Source organism: Aythya marila, assembly GCF_965140915.1.
Source record: "Aythya marila genome assembly, chromosome: 9".
NCBI lineage: Eukaryota > Metazoa > Chordata > Aves > Anseriformes > Anatidae > Aythya > Aythya marila.
In genome coordinates this window covers 25,422,227-25,438,037 of record NC_139050.1, presented here as the reverse complement: position 1 = coordinate 25,438,037, position 15,811 = coordinate 25,422,227, and the positions used below count along the sequence as shown (strand labels likewise).

General features: G+C 42.5%; 1 protein-coding gene across 1 annotated transcript in view; it reads right to left on the bottom strand.

Annotated features, from left to right (window-relative positions):
• Positions 1 to 492: 492 nt before the first annotated feature.
• PLCH1 (phospholipase C eta 1) overlaps positions 493 to 15,811 on the bottom strand; it is a gene marked incomplete at its 5' end in the record, with an annotated part of 57,034 nt that continues 41,715 nt past the window's right edge. The window contains 10 exons of the mRNA XM_082766742.1: positions 493 to 3,617; positions 6,683 to 7,043; positions 8,426 to 8,505; positions 8,882 to 9,028; positions 9,633 to 9,717; positions 10,182 to 10,306; positions 11,323 to 11,430; positions 11,527 to 11,706; positions 12,454 to 12,554; positions 13,286 to 13,377. Of these exons, the coding sequence (XP_082622868.1) occupies positions 1,513 to 3,617; positions 6,683 to 7,043; positions 8,426 to 8,505; positions 8,882 to 9,028; positions 9,633 to 9,717; positions 10,182 to 10,306; positions 11,323 to 11,430; positions 11,527 to 11,706; positions 12,454 to 12,554; positions 13,286 to 13,377 (3,384 nt within the window). The 3' untranslated portion in view covers positions 493 to 1,512. The remainder of the gene's footprint in view (positions 3,618 to 6,682; positions 7,044 to 8,425; positions 8,506 to 8,881; positions 9,029 to 9,632; positions 9,718 to 10,181; positions 10,307 to 11,322; positions 11,431 to 11,526; positions 11,707 to 12,453; positions 12,555 to 13,285; positions 13,378 to 15,811) is intronic.

Here is a 15,811-nt window from a genome sequence, read left to right as displayed (position 1 = left end):
TTTGAAGACTACGCAGGAATTTAAGGAATGCTAAATAATAAACAGAGCACATTTCTGACCTGGACAGCAAGGTAAGATGAGGGCAAGGAAAAATATGCATCTCAATGAAGCCCAGAAGGAAAAAAAGTGCAAATTATAATTACAAAATTAAATCCATCCTCTAAAGAAAGAATTAAACAAACAAACAAAAACTAATGACCTGCTTATTCCTATTGGGAATTAGACATTCTCAGTAAACTTGGCTTCCTATCGGGAGAAGAGAGGAGCTCAGCTGCAAGCTTCTAGCCAAGAAACATCACCTTCACTTGAAATCATGGAATTTCTCCCTTTCTGAAAATTTATTGCAAGCTCACGGCAAGACAGACGTGTGCAATGACTACTGTTATTTTAACCATAATTGCATTTGCTATGGTTTCAGTAAACATGTAACCAGGTGTTTAAAAATCTATTTTAATGATGTTCTCAAGAATAATACTCTGCATTACAAAAAGAAAGAGGTAAAAGGTACATCTTTTACATATAAGAAAAAAACTTACAGTGAAGACAAAGAATATCTTTAAACCAAAATAAAGCTATGTTGCTCCCTGCAGGGAAGCTTCAGGTGTTTGAGATTACTCACTTAATTCACTTTCAGTGTTCATAGAAAAAGGTGAAGGACAGTCAAAATAATTACTCTACACCACGTCAGCTTTAAATATTCCACTGACTGTCACCAATTTAACAATAAAATTACAAATATACAGAAAACAGATCTGCTACCATACTGAAGCTACAAACAACCAATAGCAAAAGTACATAACAAAATATGCAGAAATTAAATGTTTTCAGTTGATAAAGGCTGGATTACTCCCACATTCCACTCCGGCCTGAAATAAGCATTCCACACATCAACAAAAATAGATTACAACTGCTGCTATACTTCAGAGTGGGCAGGAGACAAACCTAGGCATCACTCACATGGAAACATGGAAAATTAACATTAACTGAGTACAGGTGGAGTGAAAACAATGGTGCTAAGCAAGGGTCTGAGTCCTAGTTCAGGAACTGAACCCCAAGGAAATTACCAAGAACAGAAAGCACTACACTTGTAGAAATTGCATGAAAGGCCAAAAGGAATCACAGTTTTTTTTGTTTTTTTTTTTCCCAAACAGTAGGACTTCAGGAAAACAGAGGAATACTCTTGAATTCACTGCAATGTTATGCTGTTGAGCACAGATGTGCTCATCTGTTAATGCCGTGCATTACAAATACAGATGTTTATTGCATGCAAATAGTCCTCAGACTACTTTCTTTTATCATTTCTAAATTAAAGTAATACATACATAAGGACGGAGCACAGTTTCTATTTACATAAGTGTTGACAGGAAAGGGAACATTAAATCACAGCTGAATCACTAGCATGAAATTGCATTTCTAAATAATTTAAACAACCCCCAAAACAGTATTTCTTGCTAAAAATCCTTCATTTCATTGAAATAGTTTGTAAACATTGAAGATGTACATTTATACAATCTACAGCCTCAGCAGGAAATAAATTTCTGGCTTATCATCACTGTTGGGTTCCAGCTGCAGGACGGAATTGCGTGCACACAACTGGTCGCTGCAGCCGTAGTGCAGCGCAGCGCAGGCGCCCTCCGGTATTCCTCGGCCCTCCACGTCCTCCCCGGGGAAGCTGCTCAGGTACCTGGCTATGTACGAGCCCGTCGAATGCCTGTTGATCACGTGAGGAGATGCTGAAGGTTTGTTCCGAAGCACGACCCCTGCTATGCTGCTGGTGTGCGAGGACCTTTGCTTGGTGGCGGCTTCCTGCCTCTCCTTGGCGCGGCTGGCGATGTTCCGCACTCTGCTCTGGCTCCTGGATGACAGCTTTCTGACCAGGGCCTTTGGGCAGTCGTCCTCGATCTGCCTGGAATACAGCATCTGGTGGCTGTCCTCCTGGTCCAGGGACACCAGCTTTCTCAGCTGTTCCGTCAGAGCATCAGTGGAATGGGGTCTCATGGTCTTCATAGCAGCGAGCTTCTTGTCTCTCATGCCGGACGTGATGAAGCTCCTGCTGATGTACTGATACTTACTTTCGAAATTGCAGGAAATGTCCTCCGACGTCAGGTCACCGAGACTCTTGGACTTGCAAGGGCTGGTCTGTTTGATGGCAGAAGAGGGAGGGAAAGCCAAAGAACTTTTGAGCACCGATGAGTGTACGTTGAGTTGGGATCCCTTGGAGGTACACATCGCATCTTTCTGTTTATCTGCATGATGATGGTGATGTAGAAAATCAACGTTTTCACAGACTGGGAAAGGGAGTTTACGCCCTGCAGTCCTGAAGCTGTCTGAGCAGTCCAGGGCAGCAGCACAGAGCTCGACAGCTGCGCAGTTCCCAAAGGTCCTCTCACCGCAGCGCCTGCTGTCCTGCTCCTGCCTCAGTTTTAAAGGGGAGGCCAGCTGGCTCATGTCTTCCCGTTTGTACTCGCGTGCAGTTACCAAGAGATCCTGCGAATCCCCATCGATTTCTACAAGACTGCTGCTTTCTGAATTCTCCCCCGTGGGAGGGTCAACAAGCGTCTCCTCGAAGATGAGGCTACTGGAAGCAAGAGAGCTGGCAGACTTGGTGGCTTCCCAGCTCATTCCACATTTCCTTTTGGGATTTGCACTTGGCAAAGAGACCGGTGAAGAACAAAGAGTGCTAGGCAAGTTATTTTCTACACTGCTTGACTTTTTCTTGCAAACTAATCCACCGTGTGTCTTATATTCAGAAGGCGGCGTAAGAGACGTTTCGTGGATAATTGCATACACAGAATACTCTGCGGTGTCGGGGCTGGAGAACAGGGCTGGATCTGGAGTTGAGAACAACGGGGATTTGATGGATTTTGAGGTAATAAAGTCATTCTTACAGGGAGTGCTAAGTTCTGCAGTAAGCATGCAGGGGCGCGCAGGCACGGCGCTGAAGGTCTGGCTGCCAGCGCCAGGGAGGCCTGAGAGCACCGTGAGATTGGTGTGGCCGTCTGTGACATCCAGCTGCCTGATCAGAGCAGACACAGCACTGTCCAGCTCGCCCTCACTCACCAAAGAAACCTCCTCTATGAGGCGAGAAATGTCACTGTCTTGCATGGCTGAAGTGGAATGGAAGTCAGGAGCGTCAGAGCGGGTGGCAGAGGAAGTGTCCGTCACAGACAGACCTGTGGTGCTTTTCTTGATGTCATGTTTGAGTTTTTCCATCTCCTCTGCTTCTTCAGAAAGCGCAGTCCCCACATGAGTTTCCTCCTCCTCAGTCTCTTTTGTGTCATCTTCCTTTTTGTTGTCTGCGCAGCTTTTGTCTTCTTTTTTTTCTGTGACAGGCTCAGAATGAGAGGCCTGCACTGGAGGGACAGTTTCACCAGGAAGATGATTTTCCTGATAGCCTTTGAGGTGATTTGCTTCAGCTACACCACTTGCAAAAACTAAATTTTCATGTTGTTCCTGGAGGGGTGGTACTAAGGAAGAATTGGCTGTCGTTTCCTTCTGGGTCTTCTCCTTGTCAAAGGGAAAAGCCGAATTTGAAATATTTGCTGTTTTCTCAGAACAGATGAAAACAGATTCTTTCAAGTTCGTTTCCGTCTCATTTTTATTGCCATCACCGTTGGCTAAATTAAATAAGAAAGATGTTAGTTGCATACAAAATTTGCATTCTGGTTATTGACAACTAGTTTGTCCTTAGACAGACAAATGGAAAATGCAAACTTAGGTACAGTTGTGACAGAATTCAGTTATGGATTTGTGTGGGCTTGGCCCAAATTATCTGTGTGATATGAAGAAATGGAAAAATACAACTGCAGGCACTTCACTGAAGCTTCCTTGGGATGTCTATTACATCAAGCACGTGATGTAATATTTGTTGCAAATAATGTCAATGAGGTACCATATCATAGCTTGCACATGGTATTACCTTCAGCTGTGTTCCTATTCAGATTTGTACTATAAAGAAGCATGGCAATAAAGACAGAACAAAACAGCTCTGTTAAAAAACATTACACTTTGAAACAAGATGCATGCTTAAAAGAGCTCTGAGTAAAAGCATCAAGTAGAGGGACTCCACACAATGTTCTTTACATTTAGTTACTTTAAGAGATTTCAATCCAAGAATTTAATTTTTGATCTTCTACCAGCATGCGGCATTCATAAGAGAGCAAAATTTGAATTTCATGAAAAATACACATTCGATATTTTTTTTCAACCAAGATCTTACTTGTGTTTACAAGCCAAATCCCATCTCCAGGCTTACTCCTAGTTATGGAGCTTTTAATTAAGCAGGGAATACAGAAGAAAACCTGGTATAATATCTGCTCTTTCTTACGTTCACTAGCAATGAGGTACCCTAGGAGCATTTGTTAACAGTGCCTGAAAACCCCTTGCTACAGTAAGAGGGATTTTTAATGAGCCTGGCATTAAAGAACAATCTCCAGAATTTGAAAAGTCCCTCAAGCTTTCCACAGTGTGCCTACGTAAGGATGGAAGAGATGTAAAATTCTTTGATTTGTAGGCTGGTGGTGGTGGTGGTTTTTTCCTACAAAGGACAGAGGAGGAAATGGACAGCACCCAGCCTACCTGGCATACATCCAAGCAGGATGGATATGTTTAGCTATGGTATTTTGGCAAGAAAGATCGTTGTTGGACAGCCAGCCCTCTCCTTTCTGTACTGATTCCTGCAACAACGAACACTGCATTTGACGAGTACCCCTGTGAGGGTGAAGCCACCCCCAGCCTGAAATATTTGGGCCGAAGTCCTGCATGCGTGTGAGGCTGTCACATTTTTCTAAACCACGACTGAAGGTCAGTGCTTCCACCAGAGAGGGCCATGCCCTTCAGTACAGAAAAGCAGGAATGTCCTTCGGGTACAGCAGAGGGCTCCAGCTAGAATTTCTTCTTCTTCAGGTCTCATTTCTTTATGTCTAAGGTGGCCAGTCCTCTGTAGGGGTTACAGAGCAAGCCCTACAGGCACTCAAATAGACAGGATCTAGTCCCCTCAGAGCTAGAAAGGGCAGGATTTACTCCCTGAGGCAGCTTCCTAGGTCATCTCACCAGGGCCTGTGCTTTCTCCAGAGGTTATTTTACTATAAGTGAACACCCACAGCTTATAAAAAAGTAAGTGTGTAAGTTTCGTCTAAACTCATTTTCTGTCTTCATCTAAAGCATCTTTAGGAAGAAATCTGTGTAAGAAATTATTGCATCCATTGATAAGAATGGCTGAGCTGTATTAGCTTTGCATTGTTATCCAGAGAAAATCATTCCATTTTAAATGCAGCACTTCCAGAGTTGACCTCCTTTACTAGGACCATCCTTTTTCCTGTCTGCAGTCTCTTCTCAGGTTGGTTGAAAAAAAAAATGGTTTAATTTTGCTGGCTCTTTCTCTTAAGTAGCTTCTTTTATAAGGTGATGTCCAGATTATACGTTCATTCAAAGCCACAAACACAGGCAAGCAGAACAAATGTGGCTTCACAACACCTTCCATCTGTGCCCAGTAATTATCCTTTTCTAGAGGAACTCCCGGGCTGGCAGAAGCTGCAGCTGAGAACACCGGGGGCAGAGCAGCACTTCTGCCACTCACCACCCAGGACAGGTTCCCCGTGTGCTCTCCTTCTCTCACCAAGGCAGGCAGACAGCACTTCTGGCTGCTCAGTGCCAGCAGACACAGCCCTGCAGTGACCAAATCCAAAAGCGCTGAGCTGCCAGGAGCAACCAGAACCAGAGCACCTGGACAGCCCTGCAGCCCCACAGGGATGGCGTGCATGAGTGCACGCACTCTTTCCAAACAAACAAAAAGCAATCCCCAAAAAGCAGATGTCCTAGACTAGGTACAAGCTAAGGGTGAAGACTGCAGGCCTAATGAATTACAGCCACTGCATTCAAAGCTTTCTGGACTTATTTAAATATTCCAGTAAATCAACTATCAGGCATGTCGTTGAACATGCTAACTTTGCTGTAGTCAGGGGAATGACTTCAAAGTACTGGATTTCAAAGCCCAGACTAATGTTGCTGAAAACACTTAGAAAAAAACTATTTTAAGATTTCTGTTATGTATCAACAATGTAAGACCAGGATTTTATCCTTGTATGCTTTCCACATAACTTTGGTTACTTAATTTGATTACTTCAGAAGGACAGTATCGAGACTGTTGGATACAGTCTGCACTCCTGTCACCCCTTTTGCATCTATTTGAAAGTCTGCATTGGTCTTTACGTACACTGTATCCAAAAACATATGTTGCATTAACTTCTTCCTCCTTGAAAAGGGGGAGAAACACCATGCCAGCAGCTCTGTTTTTGTAAGGAAATGGACCGTAGCAAACCAGAAATCGATGAAGATTAATTGAATGTGTTCTTAAAGAAAGAACCAATTTTTCTTTCTTACAAAGAGAAATTTGGAAAACATCCTTTTAAGACCACTTCCAGAACCCACTGTAATTTATTTGCCTAGTTTGGAGACAGTTTTCCACTGTCATCCCAAATGAAGGGGTTTTGCTTATCAGAGAGTCTGAGGAGATTAAAAATGTATGAGAGCTGTTAAAAATACTAGGGTCTCGAGCACGTGTCATTTCACCCAGTAACTCATTTGAGTTGAACAGAACAACTTGCATAGGAATGGCAGAACCCAGCCTTTTAACAGACTATTTAAACTTAGTACACCAAAAGTAATTTGTTAAGTTTCTTACCAGATGTGTTTTCTTTTCCTTTGGCATCTTGAGCAGTTTCACTGTCCGGGCACGGCAGTCCTACCAGAAGGTATTTGTCCACTGGCATAGAAGCAGGACGTGCTTGCAAACTCCGGCTCGTACGCCTTACGACTCCTTCTTTGTCTTTCAGGTCTGCTGGTTCAGAGGTACTGTCTTTAATTTCTGTAGCCTCCAGAAAGCCCATTTTACTCTTCTTTCTGCCTTTTGCAGGTGCACTAGCTGTGCGCCGGAGAATCCGGTCACCAATAGATCGCTTCCGTACATAGTGACCGCTGGTTTCAGCAGCGTTGTGCTTAGGGTTCTTGTTAAACAACCCTCTGAGTCCTATCAGCTGCTTGTTCTGAAAAGACAAGAATGACCAGGTTTCCAAGTGAGTTCAGACTGCTACAGAAGCGTGCAGCGAAAACAGTTGCTTTCTAAGCATTTATGAATGATGAATACAAAGTTAAAATGCAGCAAAGCAAAAATTCACACCAAGCAATACACATCTACTCTGACCGAGGAACTATCAGCAAAGGTCTCCATGAATTCATGCATGTCTGTATTTCTCCTCATTAGGATGGCAGCCTGCCACAATTACAAGAGAGGTTTGCTCCAAATCTCCTAATCAGAGGTGACAAGACTGTAAGAAATGTACTGCAGTGACAGGCTAGACATTAATTTGGAGTTCTATGCACGGGATTCATCAAAGCAAAACTCAAATGTTTCAGAGTCTGAATGAAGAATGATGTAGCTTGGTAGTTACAGATCATGCGATTAGGAACCATTCGAAAATCTGTGCCCAGCAAGTGCAAAGTGCATGCTAATGAAGTCTACCTTTGTGGCTCCTAGAAAGTGCAATATTGTGTAACTGGGATTGAGGATTAAAGGGCTCCACTGAAAGGCAAAAAATGCAGATATGTTTGGCTAACGTTTTCAAGACCATGACGCAAACAAACAAGGTAAATAGTACATCAACTGTAAATATCACCCCCATAAGATAAGCACTCAGCAACCAGCTTACCGAACACCATGTTCTAGTGCAGTGCCCTCAACATTTACTTCTGAAGTAAAATTGATTTTAAAAAATGTACTCACTGGATCTAGATGTGAAATAATGATTAGGTGGTAACAGTAAGAACATTTGTAATACGTGCATACTAAGACTAGAGTAACAGCATGTTACACTTTCCTTGCTTACAGCCTGCAATTAAAAAAAACCACCCAGATTATGAGCTACATCCTCCTGCTCCCAGAGTGCTCTGACAGCAGCATCTCTGCACTGTTATTGCCATATCTCAGCTGGAGAGAGCCGAGGGTTTTCCTGGACACAGGTGTGCTGTGAGTGGGTGCCCTGGCTCAGTGCTCCTCAGAGAAAACACTAGGAATAAGGAGTTGTAGTTTGCTTCCTTGAACATAGTGATGCTTAGCAGTGTAGGTAGATATCTCTATAGGTAACAGTATGAATGAAGACATCAATTCAAAGACAATGGAAAAGCTGACATTATGCTTTTCCATGGCTGTATGACCCAAATAACTTCTTTAAACTTTATTACTGGTCAGTGGCAGAGTGGGCTAGGCTCTACTAATCCACTGTACAGAATGCCACAACGCCCAAACCATAAGAAACATTTAGAAAAAGCACAAATCCTGTGAGGTTCTCTGGTGTATTTAAACCCATTTTTATCTGAAGAATTAAAACAAAACAACCGTAAGAATATGGACATTTCCAAACACACCTACCTTCCCATAGATTTCATTAATGGTTATATGAACAAATATGGATGCTTCTGTCAGTCCTTCTAAATACACGTGGCGATAACCTAGTAAAGTAATAACAGTGCATTATTACACTCAGCAGTATGCATTATATACCTGGCAATGGGTGTTTATAAAAATGAAAGATACATATACCTGCTGTCTTAAATAAACCCTATTATGTCTTCATGAGATTTCCAAGCCACCCAGTACAAATTGCCCCAAAGTTAGAGACAACAGCAGAAATTTCCAAAAGTGCACCCATCCAAACTCCTTAAAGTGAGTACACTACCCTCACATAACAGAACTGTCCAAGATCACACATGAAGTCTCAGAGCAACAGGCTTATATCCTATGCTGAGACCTTGCCTTAAGCTTTAAATTCAAAGGCCTTTGATCTTCAGTTAGATCTCTAACTTGAGGAAAACAGGTGAGACTCACCAGGCACAAGGCTGCTAAAGGCCACGGTTCTTTGTCCCACGAAGTCTCGCCCAATAGGGTCATGGTCCCAAACGAGAAATCGAACCAAAGCTATTTCAGGCATGTGAATGGTAAAAGTGAGTGTTTCCTCCCAAACAGGATTAAACCCTGTAAAACAAACAGAGGAGAAATGAGGTGAAACAAAGCCATAGCAAGTGCTAGCCTTAATTTTCAAGATGCATAGCAAGAAGCATTAGAAACAAGTAGACCAAATATAAAAAAAAAAAAAAAAAAGAATATTCATTATTTACTGCTTGTCTAGATCTAGGATTTCTCATAATCTCTCTCATAATAATTGTAAACAGATCTGTCTCCTAAACAGCTTTTACAAACAAAGTGGTTCTGGTTGGGTAGCTGGCAGGGATAGCAAGGCAGGCTGCTGTTTTGCAGAACTGTGGTAAGCATTCATTTCATTTGAAATTAAACATGTATTTTATACATTTTAAAATATACCCGAAATTTTTGCTTAAAGGAGATTTAAGAACAATCCAGTAGATAGATATTGCGGTGAACAGTTCTCTTCCTTTACCTGTCTCTTGCCTGTCTCCCTACACCAGAAATTCTACTTAGAAAGCAGAATTAATTTAAAAGACAATCATTTGATTTCATCAGGTAAAAGCTTTGTAATTTAGATAGTAATAACAGGTACTGAATCATTTATAATTAGTTAATATTTAACTCCAAGAAAAGGAAATCAGCTAGATTATCTTACCATTGTCATCAACCACCCTGGTCTGATCTTTACAGCAGTCAACAGGTAATCCAATTATTTCCACCTCGACAAAGGGATCTATTATCTGGTTTTTTTGGAAACAACAGTATTTTAAAAGCAAGCCAATGATACCAGTCAATGTCAATTCTCAAGGAATCTCATGCAGAGAACTGATTTCAGTTCATATAAGAATTCAAAAACTTTTCATCGTGTGAATTTTCAAGTGGTACGATCATGCAAAATAGCTTCATGAACCACAGTCATGTATGGTTTATAGTCTCAAGAACTAAGGCCAGTTATGAGTTATTTTCAAAAAAAGTGAGGTCATGCTGAAAATATGAAACAAATTAGTTCATAAAGATCACGTAGGATACAGACTCTGTGGGAAAAGGTAGTATTGGTGGCCAAAAGCTTGACAGCATCTGAAATTATTGGTAAATTATTGGTGAAATTATTGGTAAATTAGGTGAAAATTTTGTTGAGTCAAATGCTGCCATGTCTCTCTAGGATTCTAGGATAAAAGCATTTGTTGGTATCAGTGTAGTTTACCTCTCCTCTGTCACCCAACATTGAGTCAGGAGGCTTAGGCAGCTGCTGTCCACTGATTATTTTCAGAATGAGCTGCTTTTTGGGACTGGCAGGAAGCGGATCGGCAGAGTAGGGGTTGAATGTGCCTAAAAGTTGGCAAGGAGGGAGAGCAAGGGTAAGGAAAAAATGCACTGAATAAATACCGTCCCCCCAAGATGCACACACAGAGCCAAAATTCAGGCATTATACTAACTTGCAGAGTATGGAGCAGCTGTTAATGAATTTTAAAACTTTTTTTCCTACCCTTTCTGAGCTTAGCAGCCTTTCTTTACACAATTACAAGACAGAAAGACTACCCCCACCGAGAGGAGGGTTTTGCAAGATTTACACTCATTTGGAAAAAAAACTGTCTTCTATAGCATAACAGCTTCAAAAAAACAAATAGTTATATCCTAGATCTCTGCTCTGATTGTGTTTCTTGCACACCTGCATGGATGTTAAGAAAAATAAGCAGCTAGGACTGAGTTACTCAGCAACTGTGCCTGCTTCAAATTCCCAAACTGCCTCTGCCACTTCTGGAAAACCTTCCACTGCTTCTTATGGCCGTATTAAGAAAATTGCCTATACTTATAGGGACACAATCAGATCCAAAATCCTCCAAATGTGGAAGGATTGGTACTGCATAATGCTGAGAGCCATTTGCTTCTGTTATAACAGCATTTTCAGGACTGAGCCAATTCCTTTTAAAGAGAACAAGCTAATTGCACTGAATTGCTTGACAGCTGGAGCAAGTCCTGGGTACGTGGTTCTGGGCCACTACATACTTTGCTCTTCTTGTTTGGCTGTCCTAGGACCTCCTTTTCTTTTTTTGCTTTTTAAACACTTACTAAGATGGAGCCCTGGATATATGTCTATAATAACTGCAAGGAATTGCATACTGGTACTTATGCAGTCTGAGAGGTAAACACCATTTTTTAAAGACAATATCTGAATTCTGAAGCAAAACAAGCTATCGGATATATGGAAATGTGAAAGAGATTCTACATACATTCTTATTTGTCTTTCTTGCATCTTAGCAACTTCTCCAAAATAACATTTTTGGAAACTGTTTTTTTTTGAAAGGCTTGACACTTACAGTAATAAATGTATAGTGGGACATTACCTTTGCACATCTGCTGAGGTTTGAGGACATAACCACAGTTGCCATTTACCCTAAATTTTGCTTCATTTAGTTGCATCACACGTCCTTCAGACTGGTAGTTTAGTGCCACTGTTGAATGAGAAGACTCAGGTGTCACTTATAAAGATAATATTTACTTAGCACAAATACAAGAAGTGAGAAATAAGATCATTGTGCTGCACCTACCTAACTGGCAACCAACATTCCAATAAGGTAAGGGGTTAAAGTTGCTGGAGTCGATCCGGTACGCCGATGGGTAGACCCTCGTAAGCTGCTTCTGGTTGTAAAGCATGAACTGTTCGGCCTTCTGCTGCACCGCTTGGTGGGCTCTTGTTTCACTGAACGACAGCACGTTCCCTGTTGATCCTGTGTGCATTGTTAATCAACAAACAAGTAACAAAGCAATCCTGGGGGAGGAAGACCTGAACTCAGACCTCAGCTATGTTGGTATTAACCAAGGGGAGCATTAGTTTTAGCCCAGATTTACACCAATAGATTATCTTGTGACACTCAAACCATATGTTGTGTAACCGAAGCGTAGCAGCTTTCCCTTACAGAAGCATCTTCTGTTCTACCCACAAGTTTCAAGACTTTCAATGAAAGCCAAACAAGTGCTCATGCTAATTGCTGGGGTCATTTCTCCTGCACAACCCTGGATACAACTGCTATGAACAACCTACAGAGAAATCTACAAATGGAAGCATAATCAAAACCATCCTTCTGAGGAGCTTACAAGCAGGGAGAAGAAGTGCCCATCAGCAGGGATTGTGTTTATTTATCACAATTCAACCTTATCGTGTTACTAGATACTATTTAAAATTGATAATATTAAACGATGACAACACTTCCCATAAAACTGTAAACTGGGAAGCATTCTCCTGAAATAATAATTTTAAAAAAAATAATAATAATTCATTTTTAATATTGCTACTATAACATGAATACTATAGGAATCCAAGGGAAAAGAGGATATTTCCTATTGAAGGGAGGGGTGGTGCTTTACTCTGCTTTTAAAATATCTTTGAAATACGAGGGAAACCCTGTGATCAGATACACTTCCTATCAAAACAGAGAAGAGAAATGCACGTTTAAGTCTTGCACCAGCATCCTTACCGTCATCTACTATATCCTGGGCTGCCACGGAGTTTGTGTACACCACCAGGTCAGACAGAGCTCGGCACAGCTTCACAGTTTTTCTTCGACGAGCCAGTCTGCTGAATAATATGTAATATATAAAACAAAGCAGGAATTTTTCAATATTTAAAGCATATTTGAATCCCCTTTATGTTTTTCCATCAGTAATGAGAAACAGCTGTGCAACTCAAGCTAAAAAGAAAGATGCAGTAAACAGGGAACCCCAAGGGGCAAGCCTCCTTTGGGAGGGTTCTGAGCAATCTTCGAGATGACTGTTCCCCTTGTACCTTCGGTCACAGCGCACAGAATTTTTCATTTACAGCATAATGAAATGGCCTCACCATGGCTCTTCTAGACAAAAACAAGGCAGACAGCTTTGAGCTGCATCTGGAGAGGAACGTTTCAGTGACAGCAAATGCATTCTCGATGGTGCTTTTTTGATTGCTTTTTCTTTACATTCTCAGATGTAATAAAGTTGGCCGGGCTGTGATGTACCCTTATTTAGCCTAAGCAGTTTTCTTTGAATGCTATTTACAGCATGAAAAATGTAGATTGGCATTTTTCCATTAGAAAAGTATTACTACCACATTTCTTTTCAGTTTGAGGGTAATTGCTACTTGCAACCTATGAAAACCTACACGTTCAGAATATCAGGCTACAGCAGTCACAGCAAAATATACACTGACAGCAGTGCTATAAATGCCTTGCTCTTAAAAACAGACTGATCTGAGGCAGTGACGTATACATATTAATAGTAATAACAATGCTCTAGCTCTAAGGGAACATACAGTTGTGGTGCTTCTTAGCTCACCTGTGGAGCTGCCCTGCTTCCTTTCCAGAAGAGTTTTGCTGATTTTCTTCATCGTCTGATGCGCTGTATTTGGATGTTGCCTTCCCTGCTTTCTGGTGGGAAAGAACCAAGCACAGCTGTGTCAGTGCATGGGGGTGATTCTGTAGGTTCACATTACCATGACCGGTGACAGGTGGGTGGGTGAGCTGCCACACGTTCACAGCAGGGACACCACTGTCCTGCATGGACGTGGGATGACCCCTGGGTGTTCAACAGCAGACAGCCCTCAGCAGAACTGCGAATGCTCCCAGGCATACAGGGAAGGAAAGCCAACAGAAAGCATCTGTACTCTGGTCTCTCTTTGAGCCCAGAGAGCCCAGCCACCAGGCGGGGAGCAGGTCTACCTGCTGGCCAGCACAGAAGGCCAAACTGGATGAGAATCGTTTCTGCAGCCCTGCCAGGCTGTTGCAGCCCACCACGTCCACAAACAGGCTGTGTGTGGAGCTGAGCAGCAGGGAGAGGAGAGCTTTGACGAGCTCCGCACTGCTCCACTGCCTCCAGTACGCTGGCACTGGTCCTGTCGCATTGCTAAGGGCCCGCACTATATTTAACAAACAGCACCACACAGCAGGATCTAAATGAACAGAGCATTGCTTTAACCTATGCTCTCCCTCCCCTGCAATTTAGGAAATGTAACAAATGCATTCACAAAGCTGAGAACACAAACAGCCTCCGGGCAAAACTCTCAAACACATTTTTCCTACTGCCCTTTGAGCTACGCAAATGAGCATTCAAATTATTCTAATTTATTACAGCATACAGTAGAGCAACTAGCTATGATAAAAAGATTAAAATCTCAAAAGCACCTTTTTAAGCATCTGCTCTTTCAGTTTCCAATTTCAACATCTCATCTTTTGTAACACTAACTATAGTTCAAACGAGAGTTTCTTTAATTCCCTTCTCATCATGAGGTAATTCACAATCTAACTGAAAGCTCCTTATCCTTCTGCTCATACAGCTAGATGATAATTGAACACAGAATTAATTTCTCCCGCTATGATAAACCAATAATGCTCATAATTTAGTACATGCTTTAGTTTGCTGTGCTTAGTACTGAAATAAAGTTGACCATAGTGGAAACCATTTGCACAGTCCAGTTTTGGAACCCAGCGGTGTGGACTGGGGATGATTCCTGCAGTTAACCTGCAGGAGTTACCAGCCTCAGCCTCTCGGTCGGGCAGTTTTCAGAGTTTACACATGGGTACAGTTGGCACAAGAGCCAGGCTGAAAACATCACAAGGCAATATCCCTAGTTGGATAATTCTACACCTGTAAAGATATCAATAGCAGCTATCCTTCCCGGCTCCCTTTAGCTGTAAAACCAGAAGGGGAAAGCTACTGGCTCAGCCTACAATATAATCATTAATTATAATATATACAGTCTTTTTTTTTTTTTTTCCCCCAGGAGAGATTAAATGAATGGGCTTTCCTAGCTGCCATATCCCTTAGAATAACTAGTCAATGTAATTAAATTGCTGACACGCTTTCCAGTCCTCAGTGTACCAGCTGTTTTTAGCGGATCCGTGTTGTGTCTGTGACATCTCACCCACTGACTTTTTCCCCAGCAGCAAGCACAGGGTACGAGGTGAAGCCCCCATTAGCATGCACAGCGGGTACTTGCAAACCTCACCACATACGGACTGAGCAACATGCACTTAGCTAAAGCCACTGAAAGAAATGTGGCCACATTAGAGATATAAGCTTATAATCGAACTGTAAATACATTCCTGGTATTGGCTACTTAGAGAACTGTGGATGGCTTCTAGCTGGATTCACATCAGATAAGGTGGTGGCCAGTTAAATTCTATGAAGTATTTCATAATTGCTGTTTTTCCTGAATTGCTGCAGAGATTTCCAGTTACGCAGCATGCGTCCTGCTCAGCTGCAGCTTTCACCACGGGCAGCACGGGAAGGGACCGCAGACAACTACCAGGCCTCGTTAGGGCCCAGCCATGGGGCCTGCTGGAGTGAGGGAAGGGGAGAGACGGGTGACAGCAACACATCTGCCAGGCAAGGGGACCAGGAGGAAAGACAGGCACACATCTCTTTTGGTGGCTGCCATCTGCTCAAATGCAGGCTGTGAATGGAGACCTCACACCCATGGGGACTGCGTCAGCTCCTGCTTGGCCATGCAGGTGCTGCCGTGCAGGCCCACTGAGGCAGCCAACGTGACCCAGCAGCTACACAGCCGTATAAATAGCACACACCAAACCACGAGGAGGTCAGAGAAGAGCCCACTTTTACAACACGGGACTGGTGGGACCAGAGCCACTGCTCAGTCACAGCAGACCCCAAAAACAAGCAGGAGGCCAGTAAGAGCATCATATGGCTCCGCTCAGGGTGTGAAACTGGTAAATTTGGACCCCAAATGAAAAACAGCATCAGCTGGATGGGGGAAGTCTGGAAAACAAGAACAAACTGAAGCAGTTGTTTACACTGCTCGTCTGCTGCTGCAAGTCTGATCAGAAAACCAGCCATTCCTCTTCA